This window comes from Leptodactylus fuscus, chromosome 8 (assembly GCF_031893055.1).
Source record: "Leptodactylus fuscus isolate aLepFus1 chromosome 8, aLepFus1.hap2, whole genome shotgun sequence".
NCBI lineage: Eukaryota > Metazoa > Chordata > Amphibia > Anura > Leptodactylidae > Leptodactylus > Leptodactylus fuscus.
The window spans coordinates 16,527,717-16,552,750 of record NC_134272.1 but is presented as its reverse complement, the minus strand read 5'-3'; the positions used below and the strand labels follow the sequence as shown (position 1 = coordinate 16,552,750).

Genomic DNA, 25,034 nt, shown 5'->3' with positions numbered 1-25,034 from the left:
CGGGCGCTGATTGGCCGGGCCGGGGTCAGGTGGTGCGGCGTGCGGCTGTCAGTAGGTTGTTGTTGTTTTCGGTCTCGCCCGGATGGTGTAGTCATGTGACGCGCGAGAGGGGGAGGAGTGAAGGGGGGGCGGCTTAACGTTTCCACTGGGCACGTGACTAGACCGACGAGCACCGTGGACCGGAGAGCACCTTGGTGAGTAACCTAGAGAGTGGCCGAAGCCGGAAGAAGGGCAAGGGAGCGGGGAGTGTAACTTAGGGAGCTTATCTCAGACCACTTCCGGGTAGTTGGGTCAAACCCTGTGTTTGGGTATTTGTGGAATGTTCCTCTCCCCCCTGCCGCTGATAATGGAGCGACCCGAATGTATATAAGAAAACCGAGACGGTTGCAGTGTGTGGTTATAGGCCGTGGTGGCAGGAGTGTGACCGTGTAATGTTATTACAGCCTGTAGTAATATCATGTCTGCTATAAAACAGATACTGTGTGGTATAAATAGTGAAGGGCCCCCACACAGTGTTATATGCTCCACAGTAGCCTCCCCCCATAAAGTGTTATATGCTCCACAGTAGCCTCCACCTCCCACACACAGTATTATATACACCACACAGTGTTATACTTACCTGAAGTCCCATGAAGCTCCGCTGGGCGTCCTCCTTCTGACTACAGGTGCTGATGACTTAGGTCATCGTGCCTGCGTTAGGGCAGAGATCACACTCTGCAGTCATTGTAGACCGCAGCCTACACTGTACCGGATTCCTCGTTAGCGAGCGATCCGGGCAACGGCGCACGTGCCATAGGTTCACCATGAACAGCTCTAGGGTCACACCTGCCCCCGCTCCCTGTTCTTCAGATCAGCTTGGGGCCCTGAAAAAACAGAAACACAATCCATTTAAAAAGCGATTACCCGCGGACCCGTAAGATAGTAATGGTGTCCGCCAGGTTTGCTTGGAGGTTCCTTCTCTCCACATTTTTTCCAGCAGAATGGGGGACTGAATCCGGGAGCAGGTGTGAACCTAGCCTTAGTCAGTGGGTCACTTAGCCCTGGAAACGGCACCACCATTGTAGTGTTTTGCACTTTACCTATTAGGATGATTGACATGTTGGTTATAGTCACATTTTAGAGAAGCGAGTGCAAGCTCTGCTGCCAAGCCGTCCTTCGCCTACCGTACATTCAGTTATTGTCCAGCGGTACAGCCAAATTTCCAGAGATTTCCAGTGCAATGCTGTAGGAGATCTGCGCCAATTCCTTCTGGTTAACCATAGCAACAAAAAAAAACGCAGCAAAAACTCCGGTGGGGAAAATGCAGCATTTCCCCAGATACATGTTATGTGCCATAGTCGTGGGTTAAAAAACTGCATTAAAAAAACCTAAGTGTGTAAACATGGTCTTACATGGGCTAGTTATTGGGACTAAATATTCCTACAAACATTCGTTCCTAATAATTGCCCCAGTCAGTGGCCGGTGTATTAGGGCCTGTAGTGTATAGACCGTCCTGGGGTGCCCGGATTGTCCCATGTAGACCCAGTACCATAATTGTGGTCTACTTGGTTCTTGGCCATTGGGGCAGGCGCTTCCACCTCAGGGTGTTGCTGGACAACCTCATGGTGCTGAACAACCTTTTTTGATACACAGCCACCCTGAATGAGCAATACTGTAGTGTAAATCATGGAGGAGGGCCAGAGCTGCAGTCTGATAAGCAGAACGGTGGTTTCCTCATAATTTATATCTGTCATTATTTCTCCACAGTGATGACCCAAGAGCAGACATCGGCCCTCTGTTTCCTCCCCAATAAAGCCTTTGGATAGTGTCACCTCCTGCCGCCTCACTGCAAAAACTGAAGTTTACTCTCCTCACAATGGTGGTTATCTGCTAAACCCTTGTTGATTTGGGGGAAGACCATGGCTGAGCCCCGGAGAATGCAACTCTCCAGTGTTTCATCCAATGTCCCTCTACAGCCATCTTCTCCTAAGAAGCCACGTAATGATGATAAGGACCTGGGGACGCGAGTGGCCGCCACTGTTCGCATCGCACTGACTCTCTTTGAACCGAATCAGAAGAAGTGTCCAGAGTTTGTCTATCCAGAATTGTTACGTAGTCTGCAGCGAAACAACAAGAACCATGCAGAGAAGGTAAAAGATAGGTCCGGGCTTCTGGTGAGGGCAGAATATACTGAGATATTGCAGCCTGCAGAATGAGAGAGTACAGCTCTGGAGTATAATATGGGAAATAACTCAGAATAAGTAATGTATGTACACAGTGACTGTACCAGCAGAATAGTGAGCGCAGCTCTGGAGTATAATACAGGATAAGTAATGTATGTACACAGTGACTGCACCAGCAGAATAGTGAGCGCAGCTCTGGAGTATAATACAGGATGTAACTCAGGATCAGTACAGGATAAGTAATGTAATGTATGTACACAGTGACTGCACCAGCAGAATAGTGAGCGCAGCTCTGGATACTGCATTTGGTTTCCTGGTAATTCTTTCGCTACTTTCACTTTCAGAAACAATTGGATCCCTTCAACGATGAAGAAGCTGAGAGGACAGAAGTTGAAGCTTTATCTAAAAAGTTTGAGGCAAAATATGTAAGTGCCTTTTATTCCCCTCCAATGTCTGTAACGTAGAGGTGGCGGTATTAGTAATCTGAGCCCTTGTTGACTCTGCCATTGACTGTTCTGGGTTATAGTTTCTGTGTCTGGGTTTGTAGATTCCTAATTTCTAGGCAGTCACAGTTTTGACCTTTCATGTTTCTACAGGGAAAAAAGCGGCGCAGGGACCGTATGCAAGATCTCATTGACATGGGCTACGGGTATGACGAGTCTGACTCGTTTATCGACAACTCAGAGGCGGTAGGTTGTCAGTCGAATAAGATTAAATCCTATGAGTATTCCAAGTGTTTCAGACCTCTTGCAGTGAATAGCCCCTGATGGGATAGGATGGAAGCCCTAGTTGGGGGTAAATTGGCCGGCTATACTTCTAATGCATTGCTGTATGTGACCTGTATGATGGCATCAGCTTCTAGTCAGAGAGCACATCTATAAGGGAGCGTTCACACTACCGTCGGTGTCCGACATGTAGTGTCCGCTCAAAATCTGTCACGGACACTAGGAGCGGACACTAGATGTGTCCGTGACACCTGTCATTCACTTGAATGGGCATCGGGTGCGTTCTTTTGCACTCCGTGCCCGTCCTTCCCTGTCCGCAAGAGAAGATGTCCGACTTCTCAAGCGGACAGAAAAACCCTGCATGCAGGGTTCCTCTGTCCGCTTGAGAAGTCGGACATCTTCTCTTGCGGACAGGGAAGGACGGGCACGGAGTGCAAAAGAACGCACCCGATGCCCATTCAAGTGAATGACAGGTGTCACGGACACATCTAGTGTCCGCTCCTAGTGTCCGTGACAGATTTTGAGCGGACACTACATGTCGGACACCGACGGTAGTGTGAACGCCCCCTAAGATGCCTGTTTGCTGCACAGTATAGAATCCTATAAGGTTGGCTGAACATCTGTGCAGTAATTCTGCTGTTTCCTTCCTAAGGTCCCTGAACAATTATCTCTATTGGGTCCTATGGGAAAAGAATCGCTAAAATTACTCTGGAATCTTAATCTGTCTCCAGAGACTTAATATGAGAATACTACATATCCCACAATGCAATGCTCTGCACTGACACTGAACCAGCAGGGAATATCAATGAAAATGTTGGTCAACACAGTCCTCAGCTTCGTATGTGACTAGAGTATAAGAATAGGACATGAAGTGCAAATACTTGGCTACTTTTTGGAAAGGGCAGATGTTGTGGGTGAGACCAGATTTGTGCCAATTTATTCCTGATGGTCAAGACTGGCATACTAAACCCCATTCTTGATATTCCCCTACCCATTGAATTTTCTTTGCACCAACATTCATCTCTCTCTGTTGGTGTCAGGTCAACAAGACGAATCTGTAATTTTGGTCATATTTCAGATGCCCATCTCTTTACCTGCTTTCCCTTGCTTCTCCTCTCACCTCAGTACGATGAACTCGTTCCTGCCTCCCTGAACACAAAATATGGCGGATTCTATATCAATTCGGGTACTTTGCAGTTCAGACAAGCATCAGAATCAGAAGACGATTCTATGAAAGAGAAGAAAAAGAAATCTCCTAAGGTAAAACTCATCATCTACCAGACACGGCCCACGGTCATAAGTAGCGCCGCTTTAGGGGACGAGCAAACCCTTTAATCCTTCAGCAACATGACTCATAAAAGATATCGTTCTTTTCTCCTGGCAGAAAATAAAGGAGCGGGGAGACAAAGTGAAGAAAAGGAAGCGGGAGGAGGAAAAGAAGAGCAAGAAAAGCAAATACTCCAAACCTGGGTAAGATACGGCACAGTGGCATGGGGCTGGCACACATCCGTGACGTTACAACAGCCTCAGTAGTACCTTAACCCCTTCCCGACATTCCCCGTAATAGTACGGCGCTGCCGGGAAGGGCTTCCCGCAAACCGCTGTACTATTACTGCGGATGCTTGGTGCGCACACGGAAACTGTGTGCGCACCATGCACAGCGGGTGACAGCCGTAATACACGGCTGACAATGCCCCGTGACATCCGCAGTCGGAACCGGGTCCGATCGCGGGTGTTAACCCTGATATGCCGGCGGTCAACATGACCGCCGGCACCTCCGGGGTTTCGCTTCAAAATGGTGGCGATCGGCAGCCCCCGCGCCGGTTTCGGGGGGTGCCGGTGTTCATAGGGAGCAGCCCGGGGTCTGATCAGTGACCCCGGGTCTGCCCCATCACTTACCCCGTCCTCGCACCTGGCTGATCCTGCCGTAAATGAAGCTGTCAGCCTGTGCGTCTACACAGGCTGACAGCTTCCTATACAATGCAATACACGTGTAACACGTGTATTGCAGTGTATATGTAGTGAAGCGGTGATCAGCCGATCACTGCTTCAATCCCCCATGGGGACAGAAAAAAAAAGTAAAAATAAAAAAGTTTAAATAAGTTTAAAATAAAATAGAAATAAATAAAGCCCCAAAAATCCCATTTTCCCCATATAAAATGTTTTATTATGTAAAATAAAGAAAAATAGAAAAAAAACATTACATATTTGGTATCGCCGCGTCCGTAATAACCTGAACAATAAAATTAAAACATTATTTAACCCGAACGGCAAACGGCGTAGAAAACCGCACAAAATAATGATTATTCACCACCTTTCCCTTACAAAATGTTCAATAAAAAGTAATCAAATGGTCAGATGAAAACCAAAATGGTACCAATAAAAAGAAAAGGTCTTCCCGCAAAAAATAAGCCCTCAACCAGCTCTGTCTAGTGAAAAATAAAAATGATATGCCTTTCAGAAGATGGCGATGCAAAAATAATGATTTTTTCCCCTAAATTGAATTTTATTCTGCAGAAATAGCAACGCATTAAAAAATAATATAAATGAGGTATCGGCGTAACCGTACCAACCCGCAGAATAAAGGTAACATGTTACTTATGCTGTACGCTGCACGGGAAAAAAAAAAATGCTAAAAAGCAATGTCAGAATTGATGTTTCAAAGAGTTAATAAAATGTAGTCAATAAGTTACAGACCCCAAAATGGTGGCATTGAGAATCACATCTAATACCGCAAACAACAAGCCCTCATATGGCCACATTGCCAGAAAATAAAAATCTAGCTTGTACAATGTGAAGACAAAAACCCCAAAAGTCGCCAAATCATTAGGACGTAAGTGGCTGCGACTAGAAGGAAATGTGTAAGCGGTGCGAGCATTTTCAGGGGACACCCCATATTTAGAGCTTATGAGAGATAATACACCAGCGCTGACCCCCCAGAATGCCCCTCTTCCCCGTCCGCGTCATAGGAGCTGGTGGGAAAATAGAATGGGATTTGGTGTGCCCAATTTACTCTGCACAGCTTACATATTCACTTCGGGGTTACTAATGCTCACTTGATAAATTCTTTGAGGGGTGCGGTTTTCAAGATGGGGTCACTTTCTAGAGGTTTCCACTGTTTTGACACCTCAAGGGCTTTGTAAATGCGACATGGCTCCTGAAACTGATCACAGCCAGATCTGCCCTCTAAAAGCTCTTTGGCGCGCCTTCCCTTCTGCGTCTCGCTGTGCGTCCATATATTAGTTTACACCCACAAGTGGGGTACTATGGTAGTCGGGAGAACTTGCCTAACAAATTGTGGGATGCGTTTTCTCCTTTAACCCCTTGTGAATGTGCAAATTCTAGGGCTAAACGAAAATATTAGTAAAATAAATTCAAATTTGAAAATTTCACCTCCATTTTGTATTAATTCCTGTTAAGCACTTATAGGGTTAAACTACTAGGTATATGTTGTTTTGGCTTATTTAAGGGATGCAGTTTTGAAAATGGGGTGATTTATGGGGGGTTTAATACAAGGGTCTTTCAAAACCCCTTCATAACTGGATTAGGCCCTTTAAAAAATGGGTTTGGGAAATTTCTTGAAAATTTTGAATATTGTTGTTTCACTTGTAAACCTTATAATGTCCGTAAAAATTAAAAGGGCGCCTAAAGTTTGATGCCGACATAAAGCAGAGATCTGGAACATGAGATTTATGATATAATTTTGGCGGTCTGACGATCTGTATGTAATGCACATCATTTCAAACTTTATAAAATGCATATTTTTCAAAATTTCCACCAAATTTCCAATTTTTTCATAATTAAACACAAAACATATCAACCAAAATTTACCACTAACATGAAGTACAATGTGTTACGAAAAAACAATCTTAAAATCACTTTGGTAAGTTAAAGCGTTCCAAAGTTATTGCCACATAAAGTGACACATGTCAGTTTTGAAAAATCGAGCTTGGTCAGGAAGTCAAAAAGTGCCATCGGCGGGAAGGGGTTAAAGGACGATAAGTCCTGAGACGAAATGTCGCAGTTGCTCATAAAGCACAGTAACTCCGCTGTTATGCCAGATCACAAACTGTTTTCTTAGGGGCAACACGGTGACTCAGTGGTTAGCACTGCAGTCTTGCAGCGCTGGAGTCCTGGTTTTGAATCCCACCAGGAACAACATCTGCAAGAAGTTTGCATGTTCTCCCTGTGTTTGCATGGATTTCCTCCCATACTCCAAAGACATACTGATAGGAAAAAATGTACATTGTGATCCCTATATGGGGCTCGCAATCTACATAAAAAAAGAAAAAACTGTTTTCTTCTTTTAGCTTCACAGCTCTGAATGGCACCAAGGACAAGAAGAAGAAGAAGCTGATGGCCAACCTCCAGGAGATGCTGGCCAGGTTTGAAAGAGATAAGAAAATCTTTGAGAAGTGGACGCCTTCTATCCCGCTCACTACCACCAGCACCACCGCACCTAAAACCACTTTGTCCACTCCTACCGCTCCAGCCCTGCCACCGCCGCCCCCACCCCCACGCGAGGCCGAACCAGCGCCAGATCCTTTACCGTCCACCATTGTGTCTGAGAGCAAGCTTCCCCAAGCTGCCAAGGCCATGGACTCCATGATCAAGAAGGAACCAGAAAACCTGGAGATTCCTCCTGAGAAAGGAAGTGGCTCCTTGGTAGGGGAAATCGTCAAGGAGGAGTTTAAGAAACCGCCGTCTACCCCGGAGGGGCTGCCACCTCCGCTTGAGAAGAAAATGAAGGAACTTGCAAAGGTATGAGAGCAAAATGGAAGCCTGCATTAGAAGTTAAATATCTGCAAATGATTTTTTGTGATTTTCCTTATTTAAATATCATATTTTTTTTTTTATATATATATATATATATATATATATATATATATATATAATATAAATATATATATATATATATATATATATATATATATATATATATATATAAAATAAAAATATAAGTATGTATAAATAAATATATATTTCTTTATTATTGATTTTAATATTTCCCTTCCTCTTATTTCAGTGGGCACAAACACCCGAGGGCGAGAAGAAAATAAAAATGTTTTCTCCAGAAATAAACAGCAGTCTTCTAGAGTAAGTATAATGGGACGTTACAGGCTATAGACTGCCAGCCATGGCTTGTCACATGGATAACATGGATTATCTGGTGACATATCATGCAGTGAGTGATCAGTTCTTGGAGTTGATGTGTTAAGAGCAGGAAACATTGCCAGGCGTAAGAATCTTAGTGACTGTGACAAGTGCTAAGTTTTGACGACCCGATCAGAGCATCTCCAAAGTGGCAGGTCTTCTGGGGTGTTTCTAGTATGTATGGTTAGCTAATACCTGCGGAAAAGTACAACCAGTTAACCAGCAATAGGGTTTTGGGTGTAGAAGCCTCATTAATGTGTACAGAGTAAAGTGTAGCCAGAATGCTACAGTAGAGCAAATCGCTAGAAAGAATTGCTGCCATGTATGACAGGGGTCTATACACACAGAGCATCGCAGTTTTATGTGTATGGGCCTGTACGGCTGTAGATAGAGTGCCCATGTTGACCCCTGTTCCTTTCTAAACGTGCCCACAAAGGGCACATGAGCATCACATGCGAAGCAACAGAAGAAGTCATCTGGTTTGATGGATCGAGCCTTGTGGGTGAGAGATGGCACAATAAAAAGATGCTGGTGGAGGCAGTGTGATTCTTTCCACATTGTTTTGCTGGAAACTTTGAGTCCTGGTATGGTGGATGGTAATCTGACATGCACCACCTTCCATTGAACAGACCAAATACCCCCTTCATGGCAGCAGTGCCCCCTAATGGCAGTGTTCTTTTTCAGCAGGATAATGCCCAGTCAAACTGCAAAGGTTGCCTCAATGGATCAGAGCTGTTTTGGCTGCAGGAGAGTGAATTACACAATATGATGTAGTTATGGATGATGATAAGGATGGTCCATGTATTTTGCCATACAATGGGATAGGCCTTTAAGGGTGGAGTACTAGAAATCTACAGAAAGCTGTGTGGTTTAACCCCTAGTGATAATCTGCCATACTGCATTGCTCAGTATGGCATGGACTGCTACTCCTTCTTATGTTTCCCCCATATTAGATACGTATTCTATGTCACATCTTCAGTCACCTGTACTCTTACTAATGCTATCTGTCTCTTTATTGAAGCATTTACCTGATGTCCCGGGACCTGAGCCCCAACCTGCGCTCTACTGTGTTCACCCATCTTTCCTCCATCCTGCCCTGCAGCAAGGATATGCTGGTGAGATGGTCCACTCGTCTCTACTTACAAAAGAAGGTAAGTCATGGGTGGTCGGCATCACTGCCCATCATCAGTCCTGTCAATCACTGCCCATCATCAGTCCTGTCATAGTGACCGCAGCTTGTAGGATTTCATCATGTTAGAATAAAACTTTCTGCAGTGTTCTAATATGCTTTTATGCGTCAATTTTTCCACCATTTTTAACATCTCTGCTCACTGTCAGTAAATTGGTCATTCTTCTAGTCCTGCTTACATGCAGTTGGGTTTGTCACAATGTGTCAGTAGTCTTGCTGGTGTCCAGGACATAGGAAAGATTTGTGCTGCAACCAATGTGGAATTTTAAGCCTTTGTGTAGGATGAAATAAATGTGTCCATTCACTGACAGCAAGCAATGATGTTCAAAATAGTGGAAAAAGAGAAATACTATGAGACGGTTCCAGAACTTTTCACTTTGTCTTTCTGCTCTAGCCTGGACCATAAAATCATGTGACCGCATGGCATTTGAAGCTCCGTGCACTTCTGATAGGGAAACCAAGTTCATCTTTTATTTTCCTTTGCAGGGTGAACGATTGCGGGAGCCTTTACGGAAGCTCAAAGAAGCAGTGACAAAGGCGATACCAGAACAGATCATCAAGTACCACGCAGAATTAAAGGTCTACAATGAAGCCAAATATGCCAAGTAAGAGTCCATGTTCTCAGAATTCACCACTGACATATTTGCCTGTTCGGCGTATCGGCTCCATCATGCTACACTAGATTGGTGCAAGTTATGACAACTCAGACTCCACAAGACTGACTGCTTTCACATGTGCTAAGCGCCACAATTTATGTGCTAGGTTTTGCGTCCTAGTTTTTAGCACACAGGTTCTACAGGTGAAAATGTTAAAGGGGTTGTCCATTATCATAATATTAAATGCAGGGTGAAGAAAGGGCTGATAAATAAAAATGCATTCTTATACTTACCTGATTCCCACCCTCTGTTCCAGTTTGTGGGCGTGAGAAAGATGGTGTGAAAGCAGCCTAACAAATCTATTTCCTTTCACTGTCAGCAAACAGAGGTATTGCATCTTGTGGGACAAATACACAGATTATAGTGCTGAAGATGTTCAGCCATCACAGGGTACAGTACAAGTTTAATCCCATTCATGCTGCAATGCCAATACCTGGGTGTCAAATGCCCACCAATCGCTTATTGATGACCTGTGCTATTGATAGGTCCATAATATATAAGTCATAAAAACCCCTTTAAAGGAACAAAATATCAATTCAAGGGAGTCATTTGGTTTTGTTTTTATTTAAGTATAATGTTGTTGTTTGGTTGTTTTTTTTTTTTTTTTGTCCAAAGTCTAATCATTCTTCCAGCAGAGAAAGGGTTAAAGGTACCAAGATTTACAAGGGAATTCCTCCCAACCATGATCTGACATTGACTTGTGTTACATCTACAGGATGCTTTCTGATGACAAGGAAAAGGAGCCAAAGATGCCGTCTGAGGGGGAGGAAGAAGAGGACAAGGGGAGCAAGAAAGCGGCCGGCCCACGGAAGAAGTTCCAGTGGACGGAAGAGATAAGGTGAGGGGTCTGTGTGTGACTGTGCGGGGTGCCACTGCCGCGTCAGGGGGGAATGGGATGATATAATTACAGGATGGACATGGAAGAGACGGCCATACTGTGCTGAGCGGAATCATAAATCTTTTTTTTTTTTTTTTTTTAATTAATTTCAATGGCTGCTCCCATGCGTCCACAGCCATCGGAAGACGGGAGGTCTCGCTGTAGTAACATTTTGCATCTGCACAATTTAATGCAGCTGCTTAACTCTGCAAGGAAGTAAATATATGTCCTTACAGGGTTAAGAATTGACCACCTGATGTACATAGTTAACAGTTCGGTTTGGAAGTGGTTAATGTCCCACAAATAAATATATATATATATTATTACAAAGTTTATTATACTCCTAATTTAAAAATGCTCCACTGTTCCCCCAGCAATCCGGTGTCATCCACAGTGACATAACTCTCCTACATCACAGATCCTCGCCCCCGCCTCTGGCGACATAAAATATGGCCCTAGTTATGAAGTGGTTAAAAAAAAGCGACACAGGGGCAGCAGTTATGTCTCAGAGCTCCTGTGCCGTCACCGCCGCCCCTCTCACCCCTGACTGTGCCCTGTCTCTGCAGGCAGCTGCTGTGTCAGCTGGTGCGAATGAAGGTGGATCTATACGAGCCGGACGGAATCGGCATGTCCAGCCTGGAGGATTACCTAAAAACCTTCCTGGATGAGGACGTCAAACCCTTGTGGCCCCGAGGTTGGATGCAGGCCCGGTATGTGGAGAGGCAAAAAAAAAAAAAAAAATACAGATATAAAAAACCAAGCTTTCCTGCATTCCTGAAAGGCAGATTTATCCAGTGAAATAGTTTTATCTGCAGAACTAAATGTGTAACCGCCTGAGGCCTGGGAAAGTTGAGTGAGAACCCCTGTGCTAGGTGTGTAGGTAGTCACCCAGCTTTCCAGGGCTGAATAGGATTCTTAATAACTTAACCAAAGAGGGTGACTTATAGACTCCTAGCTACAGGGGATTTTTAGGGGTTAATGGTTTGTAATTGAGGAATTTTGAGGTCAAAAACAATAATTATGAAACTGACTGTGTTACTCATAGCAACCAATCACAGCGCAGCTTACATTTCATACAGTGCTCTTGAGATATAAAAGCCGTGCTGTGATTGGTTTTCATAAATCACCCCTATCAGCTTTAGCCAGGGTAGCGGCAGCCATGTTACTCAGTTCTGTAAGGGAACAAATAGGCCGGGAGGTGCCCCCTGCTGGCTATATTATCTATTACAACTCTACAGTAAATTAATTTATAGAGAGAATGAAGGAATGAATAGTCATGGTAGGGGGGATCCTGGTGGAGATGGAGGCGCAGTGTTTTATATATTTCTGTGTCGTTTGCAGGACACTTTTTAAGGAGAGCAGACGTCTGTACCCCCAGCTCAGCTCATTGATGTAAGTAAATGTTATCACTGTATTCACAGACTATACCCATGTGCTAAAAAGCTTAAAGGAGTCTTTCAGGTTTATGAGTTGATGACTTAGCTTTAGTATAGGTCATCAGTAGAGGATTTGCTGAGATCCAATACCCAGGGCCCTCGCAGATCAGCTGCAGTATTCAGACGAGCGCTGCGGCCTCTTCTGTATTTACCAAGTACAGCACCATATATTGTATAGTGGCAGTGCCCGGTATTGCAGCCTAGCTCAATTCACTTGATTGGGACTAAGCTATAATCAGGCCATGTCATCGATGACCGTGACATCATATGGTGTGTAGAGCTAAAGCTGCACCAAGTGTGGACCACTGCCACATCAAACAGCTGATCCACGGGGGTCTGGAGGTCTAAGGATAGGCCATGCCTGGAAAGCCCCTATTATTATTATTATATAATGTGGCAGTGCATGAAAAGCTCTTCTTACCCCATTCCAGCTTTGGATTTGTTCTAGTGCATCAGTCCAGACATTGGTCAAGCAGAGCTTTGAAGCATTTGATCATAGATATACCGTATATATCTTTTTTTTCTATCAGGGCGAAGAACAAATCCATCACTCCACCCAAAGTGAAAGCAAAGGTAACGTAGCCTAGTATATGTATGGTACATGTCTCCGGTACATGTTATATGCAACTACTCACTTTGCACATTACCTGGCAGAAGCTGCCCCCATGTGGTCACATTGTGATATCTCCTCCATTCTTGTTATAGGACACTTCCAATAAGCAGGACAAGAACATTTCCAGTTCCCCCATGGAAACCCAAGGACCTGCGGTTACCCAACCTGCTCCAGCCAGGGTCAGTTCCCCCTCCGTCATGTCTACTTCCGAAGGGTCTTCAGTATCCACTCACGCTCAGGACAACTCATTGGATGGCGATCTGATCCACAACCCTCCTTCGCTGGAGGGAGTTTCTGAGCACCTGACGGCCCTTTCTGGTAGGACCTCGGGTCTGGTCTTTGACTTTCCTGTCCCTTCAAAACCTGCTGGTCCTGAGAAAGTCATCGTGATAGAGGAGAAGAAGAAGCCATGTCCTCCTGTATCTGTGGCTCCCATGGTCACCATGTCACAGTCATCTGTGCGACCAGTTTTTCCTAAGAAGTTTATGGCTACAGGCTCTGAGAAGAAGACTCCATCTCCTGTGCCCAGTCCTAAGCCCTCGCCTGACGCCCAGCAGAAGCAGAAGCCATTGGCTCAGTACCAAGCTGGCCCGGCAAAGCCCCAAACTGCAAACCTGTCTGTGCAGCCCTCAGTGAGTCTCTACCAGATAAACAACAAAGGGGGCTTTGTCCATCCTATACAAAGTGGGGGCGCCAAAGTGTCTGCTCCTACACCCTCACAGCAACCTCTTGCCCCTCAAACCAAACCTCCTAAACTCCAGGGTATCCCCCCTTCGTCGTCTCCTTCTGGCACCAGTCACAAGCCTATAGGTCCTCCAGGATTCATAGTCAAACACCTCAGTAGTCCTGGCTCAGCTGGAGTCCAAGTTTACAGAGCTGTGAACAGGCCCGCCGCTCCACCCCATGGTAACCCCAGTGGGAAAAACACTGTCATGATTCCGAACCAACCCCCTTCATCTGCCAGTCGTAATCCCACCACAATGTCTACAAAGAAGTCTCCTCATCCACCCCAGAAACTGACCCTGATGGCTCCTCAAGACTCTGGAGGAGGGACACAAGGAGTGGCCAAGTTACTGACATCATCAATGGTGGCTGGAGGAGGAGGAGGAAATGCAGCACCTAATATTAATGTGAGTAATGCATTGGGAGGGGGGAGTGGGTGGATGAAGCGGTTTATATGATGGTGTAACGTAAAGATGTGAAGTGCTCAATGTGTCTCTTGTTTGCAGGCACAGAAGGGCAACGGAGCACCGGGATTGCTTGGAGCTGCCCCACTGACCATCCTGACCTCATCTTACAAACAAAATGGAGGGAAGATACCCGCCTCGGCTTCCCTAAACCTGCTCTCCCCCATCAACACCTTTCCCTTGCGCGTTGTGTCCTTCACCACTGAGCCTTCCCCAAAACCCGGAGCTTCAAAAGATGCCATTGTCACCGGGCCGGCCCCGGGCACCTTCAACCATGGACTACCAAGGAGTAAGTGAACTCATGTAGCATTGTAAAGACTTTTGAGTGGGTGGAGCTTCATGCAAGAAGTGGGTGTGTCTGAAAAAAAAAAAAGTGCTATTGTCTGCAATGCCATTACGCAGATGATCCTCACAGGTGGAGCTGTGACCCCGGCACCCTGTGGATGTGCCATTATGTATTATTGCTAGAACTTCATGGGGCACCGACTTGCAGGAAGGGGTTTTACAGGCTTTCTCAGTTGCTGACCTTTCCTTAGAGCATGTCATCACTTGCAGATCAGTGGTATCTGATACCCAGGACCCTGCAGATCAGCTGTTTGAAGCAGTATAGGGGCTCCCTGATCACTGCTGCCCCTTCACAGCCCAGGTCATGTTCATTAATTACGTGGCCTGTGCATATGAATCGGGCTGAGGTGCAGTACCAAGCATAGCCACTATGCAACATAGCGTTTGGGTGCTGATCGGGTGTCGCAGGACCACCCACTGACCTTCAGGCGATGCTCTATCCTAAGGTTAAGCGCAGGGGGGAGACTTATGCTGTTGTCTTACTTTTCAACACTATTATCAGGCCTATGTTACAATGGACCATTGCCATTCACTGACAGCAAGCAGAGATCTGGGAAAGGTTGATGGGTTGTAACCTATAGTTTATAATAAAGCTTGCTAGGAATCCTGTGCCTTACTCCTCTCTCTCTTTCCAGATCTCCTGAGTGGTCTCCATACCAATACAGGCCATCATTCCAGTCCGATCCCTCACCCAGTCCTGTCTGGACACATGCAGCCGGCACAGACAGGTACAGTCACAACATACAGGCCTCTGTGCAGGGAGACAGTCAGCAGGTTGTGCACAGAAACCTCATTGTTATGTAGACAGTCACTGCATATATACATTATTGTGAGACTGACATGGACTTGGCAGGCATCTATAATTGTTATTCCTGGGAGAGGCTTTTATCATGTGTAATTTAAAGTTCCCTGCAGTATCACTCTTCACCACTGTGTGGCAGTCCGCCCTCAGATACTAGATACAAATACAGCAGTGCCATCAGTCAATAGCAGGTGACAATATTTCCGTCATATACACATAATAATACTAAGGGTATGTTAACATGGCAGAATCTGACACTGATCTAGAGGCAGATTCCACCCTAATTCTATCTCTCATCCTTCTCAATATTGTCGCGGATTCCATGACTGACTAAGCTGCAGTCAGTGGTGTGACTCCCCACTTTATAGGCTCTGGGCCCAGTCAGCGGCAGAAAGGTGCGGCGTAATGCCAAAACGGACCACAGTGGGGAGCTAGAGGACCCGAAAATGTAGAGGAATCAAGACAGATGTCACTGTCCATCCTGATAAATGAATAGAATGCTAGAATTGCAGTGATGGATGACACTGAAGAATGGGGAGCAGGAGGGACGTATAACATGGGCCTTGAATGAGTTGTCTAACAACCCTTATGAGCACATTGGGACCGATCAGGGACCATAATGGGGGATGGAAATTGTATATACACTTCATATTATTACCGTAGGGACATTTTAAGCAGTTTTATCTCTGTCCAGCAGATGGTGCACACAGCCACAGCAAAGGACCCGTGCCTACCCAGATGAGAACTGGCCGACCGAACAACCCCTGAAGACCTGGAGGGAGGATCTGAGGACCTGCACTATGCCACCCTCAGCCTGTCGCAGCGGGCACGTATTTTGTACTGGCGGTAGCGGACGTCTGCAGCTTTTATATTTCTATAAGTTATAAGATACTCTCTTTATTACACGAGATCTCCAGCGCGTCCCTCTCCTCATTTTCTATACATTTCCATGGTGGTGGCCAATATATGCACAGATGACCTTACAGGTTGGTACTGAGTACAAGTGAGTGGGTGTCCCTCCCATCTCCCTCCACAGGGGGTCGCCACAACCTCTTGGGCCTTAGTACGCGGCGTCTTTCCCTAGATGGACTCACGAGTCTCCGGAATTACACTGTCAAACCCGACTATGAAAATTTCCAAAACCGCAAATGATGGCAACCATTACCTATAGAGCAAAGGATTCTGGGAGGAGGACGTTACGGACCAAAGTCTTCCATGTCATGACAATCTGAAACATGGCGATCAATGGCAGGGGGACACCCTGGGGTGTTATGCACTACAAGGTTACCCCCTAGAGGCACTGACAAAAAAAAATGACTTTTTTGTAAAAAAAAAAAAAATCTTTAAGAGTTGTGTACCAAATTGTGGCGGGAGCGGGGTGTGTTATTTTTTAGGTCACTGAGCGCATGTCCAGATGAAACCAAACTGGAGCCAGGATCTCTTGCACTAGTTTTGTACGGTTCCGCGAGTGTTGGCGCTTTTGCTGCGTACAGTGGTGTGATGGCGTGTGTGGTGGCACGGCACAGTTTTATAGCTATTTGATAGTAGTTTTGATATTTGATCTGCTGTAAAAAAAAAAAAGGGGGTTGTGCAGTTAAGGACATGTATCCAGTATCTACGGGACAGAGTAGAAGTGTCAGATCACTTGGGGGTCCTACGGCCGGGTCCCCCAGCGAACAGGAGTACAAGGTACTGAAGTCGTCTTGTGAGTGGCTCTCCAATGTACATGTGTGACCAGTGCTCTAGCCCTTTAATGGGGCCGCCAGGACTGTAATCTCCTGCACCGCCCGCAACCCTATAATGTGAATGGAGCACCGGTCACTTAAGTGCACTCCATTCCCAAGGGAGACTTTTGCTCCCCTCCATTTTCCTGATCGCTGGAGGACCCGGCCGTCATACCCCCACCGATCTGATACTTATCCTCATCATAACGACACAACCACCTTAAAGGGATTTTTAAGTTTGTATGGTGAGTTTTTCAAGATTTTGATATTTGTGGTCTCTTCTTAGCATGGGTCATTAATATAAGATTGGTGGGGGGTCCGATACCTGACACCCCCACCAGTCAGCAGGCACGGCGCAAGGAAAAGCACAGTGTTTGGACCTGGATGTACATCGCTCCGTCATTCCAGCTTAGCTTCCGTTCATATCATGGAATAAGATTACTGGGTGGATGTCAACAGGATAGGCCGGCAGTATCTGATCAGTCAGGGTCCAACACCCAGACCTCCTATTAATCAGCGGATCCAGATTTTTCTTATTTTCGTCTCAAGGCAGACTTATACATTGTCATACTGCGTTAGTAGATGGAGGACCCCTTCAAATCATGTTCTCAGACACAAATGCAACTTTATTTATAATCACAATTCCTATTGTATTTTTTTTTATATGCGGGGTTCAGTCCCACCTTACAGATTTCATAGGGGACAAGAAACAGGACATGGGGCAAATATGTCTAGGGCTCAACCTGTTGTGGGGGTGCTGTGTTTTGGATACGTCCCCCGCAGTCGATGGTTAAAGATTGTTGAAATCGCAGACTGGTGACAAAATTATCGCTTAGAGAACCGGTTTGAGAATGGTCTTCTTCAGCCATGACTTCAGAAAAAGCCTGCACACGGGGTTTGGTTGTAGTCTGTTATCATGGAGACACATAGCTCTATACGGGCGCTGTTGACCTAAAACAGTAGGAGGCGGTTTGCAACATTTTTGACGCATTGGAGCAGTTCAGGACGGTGTGCTTTCATACCCTTTGTTACCCTATATTCTGTATATTTAATATTTTTCCCATGTTATTTTTTTTATTTTTTATTACTAAGGCTATGTTCACAAATGCGCCGGCGTCCATCCAGGTCAGAGTCTGTCTGAAATCATGAATGATGTTAGGGAGGAAATAACGGATACGCGGCAGACACCGTAAATGTATCGATGTGAAGGCAGCCTTATCACATTCCACTGAATTTTTTATTTAATTTTTTTTCAAATTTTGAAGTCGTCGCGACCGTGTGAGGACTAAACCAATTGCAAAATTCTTCTATGCAGCTGTTTTTCTTAGTGTGATATAGGTGTGTGTACATATATATATATATATGTCTGTACAGTCAGTAAAATTCTTTTAATCCGCTATCACTGGGTTTCGATCATTGAACATTCTGGATTATGCACCATCACTGGGGGGCGCTATTATTTTATTCTATTTAGGAAGCTGCATGGTCCCATAAATGACATGGCACCCCCTGGTTCGTTGACTTAGGGCTAAAGGTGGTGCCCTTGACTCCTCGCCTCATACCTTTACGTTGAACTCAGCCCCCTAGTATTTGATTCCATTGTAAGAGCTGCTCATGAAGGCAAAATAAGTTAAAATGCAATTTTTTATTAAAAATGGTTGGTACTGTGGTCACCTTCTCACAGAGAAGGTGCCAGGTGCAGAGATGGCCATGTTGTGTGCTGTGCAAGTGTGTGGTTTAGATAATATTGACTCCTTTGCTACGTGACGTCATAAGCACCTTAGATATTATGCTGCTTAAAGGGATCCTATCATTGGATACCCTTTTTTTCTGACTAACACATAGGAATAGCCTTAAGAATGTCTATTCTTCTCCTACCTTTAGATGTCTTCTCCACACCGCCGTTCGCTAGAAATCCGGGGTTTTTTCGGTATGCAAAAGTTCTCTCGCAGCACTGGGGGTGGGTCCCAGTGCTCAAACAGCACTGGGGTTGGGCCCAATACTGCAAGAGAAATCTCCAGCGACGCCTGCATCTTCTTCAGGAACAGCCTCTCTGTGTGTTGTCTTCTGGAGCTGGATTTCAATCTTCTAGGCCTTGGGCAGAGCAGACTGCACATGTCCGCGGCCACAAGAAAATGGCCGCTACTGTGTGAGCAGCCATTCTTCTTGTGGCCGCAGGCGCCCGAGGCCAAGCAGATTGAAACCCAGCTCCAGAAGAAGACTCGCAGAGAGGCCGTTCCTGAAGAAGATGCTTGCATCGCTGGAGAGTTCTCTCGCAGCATTGGGGACACCACCAAGGCTGTTTGAGCGATTGGGAACGCCCCCAGTGCTGCGAGAGAACTGATTTGCATACAGACGAAAACCGGGATTTATACCAAACGGCAGCGCAGAGAAGATATCTAAAGGTATGAGAAGAATAGGCTTTCTTAAGGCTATTCTTACGTGTGATCGAAAAAATATTTGATTTTAATGTCAGAATCCCTTTAAAGGAACATTGCACAAAACCAATGGGCGGTGTTATGCTCCGCCCACACATTGTCACATTCCTTTAAAAGAAAATGTAGTTTGCTTGTGATACTAGTTGTCCTCATGCATTTCACTTCTGGTTACAGATATGTGAGAGGATAATACAAATTTTATTCATTTTTTTTTTTATTGCTAAATCTGTGGTCAATGCAAAGTATATTGCTTTACTGCTGCTGCAAAATAGAAGTGTCTCATTTGAAGTATGCTGGAATGAAGTGGTTAGAAGTAGGTTCTCCTTGACTTGGGATGGATCCAGTAGGTGGCACGGCCATGTTAGATACCACCCCGTCAAACCAGGAAGGGTAGGGTTGCATTTCTACTTACCCTGTCTTGGGCCATACCACAACAACAAACGTCTCAGCAGATCCATCTACTAAATCCACGCCAGGCCAAGGAGAACCTACTTCGGACCATTCCATTTTAGCAGATCATTTGCTTTATCAATGTTGCGATTGGGAACCTTTAACGCTCAGGGTTTCCATACTTCGGTCCATTCTTTAAGGGCTGAATTTTTACTTTTCTGGCATTAAAATGTAGTGGTGATGTTGGATATGAGAAACATGACGCGGGAGGGAATAAATATGTAATTTTTTTTTTCTCAAAGTTTGTGCCTACTTGTTTACCACGATGACAACACGCCAAGCATTCAAAACCACCGCATCTTTATTTAGCATTATCATAAATAAAATACATTTTCCGATTTTTATTTTTTCCCTTTCCCCACTCAGAAATATAGGAAAGACATACAGAAACCAGGATTCATCTCGTGGCTGAGGACCACATCCTCGTATCGGGGGGAAAGGCCGGGAGTTAGTAAGGCACCATAGTAAATGTGTAACAAGACAGAGCATGAAAATGTGCTATCTAAACCATATACCAAATAACATAATGTATATATAGAAGATATCTAATGGTTCTTTTATGGCGTAAAGGAGAAGAATCTGCGGTTTGGCTTTATATAATCTTGACTTTTCAGTGCATGTTCTTTTGAAGAAGCTTTCATTAGTGCTTCAGCTTGAGAAGGTTACGACAGAGAATACTTGGACATTGGGTAGGGCAGCGGTTTGGTACCTTCCATTAAGACGTGGAGATGCTTGTGGACTTTACAGAGACCTCTGTAGCTTCTGTGGAATTGTCGTCAGTCTCTGCACATGCTCCATTTCCAATACGGATAGAAGATCCTATGTGACTTTCGAGATTGGTGGCGAGACCCAACCATACCTTCAACTTTGGAGAGCTTTATGGACATCTCGGCAAAATATCTCCTCTGCATGGGTCAACCGAGTATAACAGAAACGTAGAAGTTCTGCTATGGATGAAGGTAACAGACCAAAGGGCAGCTATGTCTGGTTTAAAGTCTATGTTACGGCCGCAGAAAGCGGCACCTCAGCAACTCCGAAGATTACTTCTTTCCGGAAACTAAGGCTGCAAATTCTTGGATGGACATTTCTTTGTTGAGGTAACTATCATACTGACGTTTGGTGATACGCCCGCTCTTCAAAGCGTCTTCAATGTTGAACTTCTTGCCTGACTTCCTGTCGTGAATCACAGAGGAGTCACCATTTGGCCCTTTTATGGTAGTTTCTTCCCAGTCGCATTCTTGACTTTGCAAGTTGACGAACATCTTCCAGTCGATGAGACCCAACCTGCGAGCTTCTTCCGGTGACATCTCCCTGCCAGTGTCGGGATCGATGACCACGATGGAACGGCGTAGATGGTTCTCTCTTTGTTCCCTCTTGATTTGCATGGTTTCAAGACGTTTCTGAAGCTGCTCGATTTCTGCATCTTTATCTTGAGAGATTTTCTTCAGCCCCTGAAGTTCCTGCTCTAGAGCAGATAAGCGGGAGTCGAGATTGGTGCCACTGTCCACCTGAGTTAAGCTTCTCAGACCTTGTGCCTCCTTTATGGTAATCTCAATCTCAGACTGCAAGTGGCGCGTCTCCAGCTGGAGACTTTGCTTCTCCATTTGCAATTTGTGGACTTCTTCCCGCAGATATTCAAGCTCCTTGTTGGATTTAGAGTTGCTGAACTCTATTTCGGAGAGCTGAGCTTGGAGACGGTCAACATCGGACTGTAGTCCTATTCGGCGCTTGCTCTCTTCGTCCAGCATGCTCTTAAGTCTCTTTATTTCCTGTTCTGTTTCCGGATCGTGCTCCACCTCTATTTTTTCTGTGTAGACCACCTTCTCCTTCATCTCCATCTTCTCCAGTGTTATGAGCTTCTTCTTCAGTGCCTCCAGTTCAGTCTCGAGAATTTGCCTCCTGTGTTTTTCTTCCTCCACTTGAAGCTTCAGCAAATTGTGTTCTTTCTCCTGCTGAGGGTCTTGTTGCAAGACGACTTTTTGCTGCAAGGTTACCTTTTCTTTGGTTTCAATCTCTCTATGTTCCAGCTCACTCAGCCGGATAGTAAGACGTTTGATTTCTAGCTCGGCCTCCCGTCTAGCCTGTCTCTCTCTTTCTAGTTCCTCCAGCTGACGCTCAAGCTCGGATTTCCTCCATTGTAACTTACGCAGCTCTTCTTGCAGTTGATCTTTTTGCTTCAATTCACTTTCAATATTCCTTGATAAACTGTTAACTTCGGACTTGAGTAAAGGATCTTCTTCGTATTTGACAACCTCCTGCTGTACTAACTTCTCTTTAACCTGTGAAAGCTCTCTTTCTTTCTGTCTGATCTTGTCTTCTTGAAGCAATCTTTCACGTTCAAGTTCTAAACGCTTCTTCTGTTCGTCGGCCAACTGGGCTCTCAAGGTTTCTACCTCATTCTTGGTGGTAGGGTCTTCACGGTACTGCATCACTTCTTGAACTACCTCTTTAATCTGAACTTGTGGTTTAGTATCAATCCAACTCTGTATCTCTTGTTTTAGCTGAGTGATCTCCAGTTCCGATCGTTCTACCACCCTGGTCTTCTCCAAGATTTCTTGACGAAGCCTTTCGCACTCTGCTATGAGTTCGGGATCAGTCTTGTGCTTAATGACTTCTTTCGTTATTTCTTTTACTTCGACTTGTGGACCCCTCGATTTTAAGGTTGTTAGCTCTGTCTTGAGAACTTTAGCTTGCTCCTCAGCAGCTCGAAACTTCCTTTCTTGCTCAATGAGTTCAAGACGTAAATTGGCTAACTCACTCTCTGCCTTAGGATCCGGTCGAACAATCTCACGTACTTTCTCCTGGACAATAACCTTAGAGTTCTCTTCTTCTAATATGCTTATCTTACGAATCAGCTCATTCTTCTCACGTAGGGTTATGCGTGTCTTGGACGTCTCATCTTCATACTGCCTGCGGAGATCAGCCACTTCTCTTTCAGTGGCGTGGTCCTTTTCTACCTTCAAGACTTCTTTTACTGTGATTTTGCCTTCAGCCATGGCTCGCTCTTTTTCTAAGCGCTTCAGTTTTTCCTGGAGCAGCTTTAGCTCTTCTTCCTCTTTCTGCCGCAGAGAACTCTCTCTTTTCATGTTTTCTTGAAGCGTCCTGTATTCTGAGGATAGCTGAGGGTCATTTTGAAGTTTCACCACTTCTTTCTCAGTCACTTTCTCCTGAGGCTTGTTCTTCTCTTCCGTCAGGATGAGGATGCGCTCCTTCAAGCTAGCAATCTCATTTTGCTTTAGTCCCTTTTGCCTGTTCAGCTCCTCCAACTCTTCCTTGAGTCTTAGGAAGTCTTCCTGCTGCCCTTTGTCCTTTTCAATTCTCAGGACTTCTTTTACTATGTATTGCTGTCCGCCTTCCTTCTGCTCATATTCCAAGGTTCGTATCTTGAGCCTCAAGGAGTCCAGTTCATCCTGCAGGGCCTTGTTCCGACGCTGTTCTTCTGAATACGTTTCAAGGACTTTGTGGTACTCCTCTTCCAGTTGTGGGTCCGGTACTTTTTTCAGGACCTCTTTCTTTACCACAGTCTCCTGAGGTTTTTGATTCTGAAGGAAGATGATCTCTTCCTGAGTACTCCTGATCTCTGATTCCAGTTGGCGACGACGTTGGACTTCATCTTCCAACATATTCTTAATCTTCCAGGTCTCTTCGGCAGGCTTCTCAGAACGGTTCATCTGTATTGTCTCGCGTTGCACTTCCACTTCAGGTTGCTGTGAATGTAACATACAATGCATTGTAAGTCTCGGAAAAGGCAATTAAAGGGAATGTATCATTAAAAAAAATACATATTGTATGTTAATTTTTGACAATTTCTTCCACATTTATGAAGATGCTACAATATTTTTCACTGTTGGCCAGTAGAAGGAGCATTAGCTTTGTACTGGGTCAATGAACCACACAGTACATAGATGATTTCTAGCTGCTAAAGGACCCGTGATTATTACATCTAAGGTCCTTAAGCAATTGGTGACACATAATAAAGCTCTTCACTGCTGTACTTGAAACATACAAAACACAAAAAAGCCTGCCGATCAAATTTTGACAGCTATCATAGCAGTATGTATTAACGTATCAGTCCAGCAGAGCTGTATAGGGGTCACTGCTGCTGCTTAAGGACCTGTAATCAAATCGACAGAGGACCTCACGCAACTAGATTTTAGCAACATAAGAGGACATGAGCCAATTCTATGTGATGTGTGCATTGATATTGTACGCAGATGATACCACCAAAAGTGGCCAAAGGCCCAAAATATTAAAATGTTTATTTTTAATTTCCTGAAATGTTAAAAGAAAAAAATGTCAAACTCCTAAAATGAATAATTATTAATTTACATATCTTACCTGGCGTAAGAGGCTCTGAGCAAACTCCAGGGTCTGCAGCCTCTGTTTATTGACAGCGCTGGCCTCAGTGAATCTAGCAGATAAATCTGTCTCCTGTAAGGTCAAAAAATAGATGTATTGATCCAGTCAAGGCTCTACATGTTAGCTACAGGCTTTGAAAAGACGCCATCCCATCTATCACTTTAGTAGTTGTTAAATCTTAAAGGAAGTCAAGTAAATGGTGCCCCCCAGTGGTTGACCAACTAAGAAAAAAAAATATTTACATACCTCTTCCTTCACTTTGTTGGCTGGTGAGAACACCCTGGATCTCCGGGTGTAAGTATTCCTACGGTTCTCCATATCCAGAACAGACCTCAGCTTTTCTGAATCAAGTTCATAGTCCTAAAACAGGCAAAGAAGAGCCATGTGTAACGGCATACTGTGATCTAGCCAACCCATATATATAGTCTTCTGTCTCCGCTCTAGCATTTTCGGACATCTAATGAGTAATGACCATGGCATTGGTGTCAACTTGACCCAACTGGTAGACAAGGTGAGATATGTCCAGCAAGGTCCAGGAGAACGTATTACCTTCACTGCTTGTTGGTACTGCTGGGCGCTGCTGGTTACATGATCCAAATCTTGCTCCCGGGATGTTATCTCAGACAAGAGAAGCTGCAAGTAGAGAATAAGGAATTACTTTGACGTACTAGCCTTGTATTTACAGGCTGCTTATATTTGGGGTTTAGCTTACCCTTTGGTTCTTAAGCTTGGTTTCCACTTGGTTGACGCTATCTGTGTCCTTGGGCTCGTAGTTGGGCAGATTATGTAGCCAACCATCGAGTTGGTCGTAGCTGTTTCGGTAGTTGGTATAGGCCGTCTTGGCTTTCTGCAAGCCTTGGGACCTAAATATGAGAATATTTGTAAGCTTTCCCACTAAATAACTAGTCATTTCCATG

The 25,034-nt window shown here is 44.9% G+C and overlaps 2 protein-coding genes across 2 annotated transcripts in view; one reads left to right on the top strand and one right to left on the bottom strand.

Moving 5' to 3' along the window:
- The first annotated feature begins 28 nt into the window (after positions 1 to 28).
- On the top strand, positions 29 to 17,289 carry UBN1 (ubinuclein 1). The gene is made up of 18 exons (XM_075285398.1): positions 29 to 194; positions 1,747 to 2,129; positions 2,507 to 2,587; positions 2,759 to 2,851; positions 4,013 to 4,147; positions 4,272 to 4,357; positions 7,198 to 7,648; positions 7,914 to 7,984; positions 9,063 to 9,192; positions 9,717 to 9,835; positions 10,602 to 10,724; positions 11,330 to 11,473; positions 12,105 to 12,155; positions 12,730 to 12,772; positions 12,905 to 13,942; positions 14,042 to 14,288; positions 14,980 to 15,072; positions 15,844 to 17,289. Exons 2-18 carry the CDS (start codon positions 1,899 to 1,901, stop codon positions 15,912 to 15,914), a joined length of 3,207 nt encoding a protein of 1,068 aa, XP_075141499.1. The 5' UTR covers positions 29 to 194; positions 1,747 to 1,898; the 3' UTR covers positions 15,915 to 17,289.
- A 2,752-nt stretch (positions 17,290 to 20,041) lies between these two features.
- Positions 20,042 to 25,034, bottom strand: part of PPL (periplakin) — a 37,018-nt gene continuing 32,025 nt past the window's right edge. Inside the window, exons 18-22 of the mRNA XM_075284574.1 lie at positions 24,830 to 24,980; positions 24,667 to 24,750; positions 24,364 to 24,477; positions 24,097 to 24,189; positions 20,042 to 23,465 (exon numbers count right to left, since the gene is read on the bottom strand). Of these exons, the coding sequence (XP_075140675.1) occupies positions 20,799 to 23,465; positions 24,097 to 24,189; positions 24,364 to 24,477; positions 24,667 to 24,750; positions 24,830 to 24,980 (3,109 nt within the window). The 3' untranslated portion in view covers positions 20,042 to 20,798. The remainder of the gene's footprint in view (positions 23,466 to 24,096; positions 24,190 to 24,363; positions 24,478 to 24,666; positions 24,751 to 24,829; positions 24,981 to 25,034) is intronic.

What these genes read in the sequence shown, in the direction of transcription:
- UBN1 (XM_075285398.1), top strand. Translation starts at nt 1,899, where the DNA reads ATGGCTGAGCCCCGGAGAATGCAACTCTCCAGTGTTTCATCCAATGTC. An exon ending in AAATGAAGGAACTTGCAAAG is followed by an intron (nt 7,649 to 7,913) that starts GTATGAGAGCAA and finishes CTCTTATTTCAG; the next exon opens with TGGGCACAAACACCCGAGGG. An exon ending in ATAAACAGCAGTCTTCTAGA is followed by an intron (nt 7,985 to 9,062) that starts GTAAGTATAATG and finishes TCTTTATTGAAG; the next exon opens with CATTTACCTGATGTCCCGGG.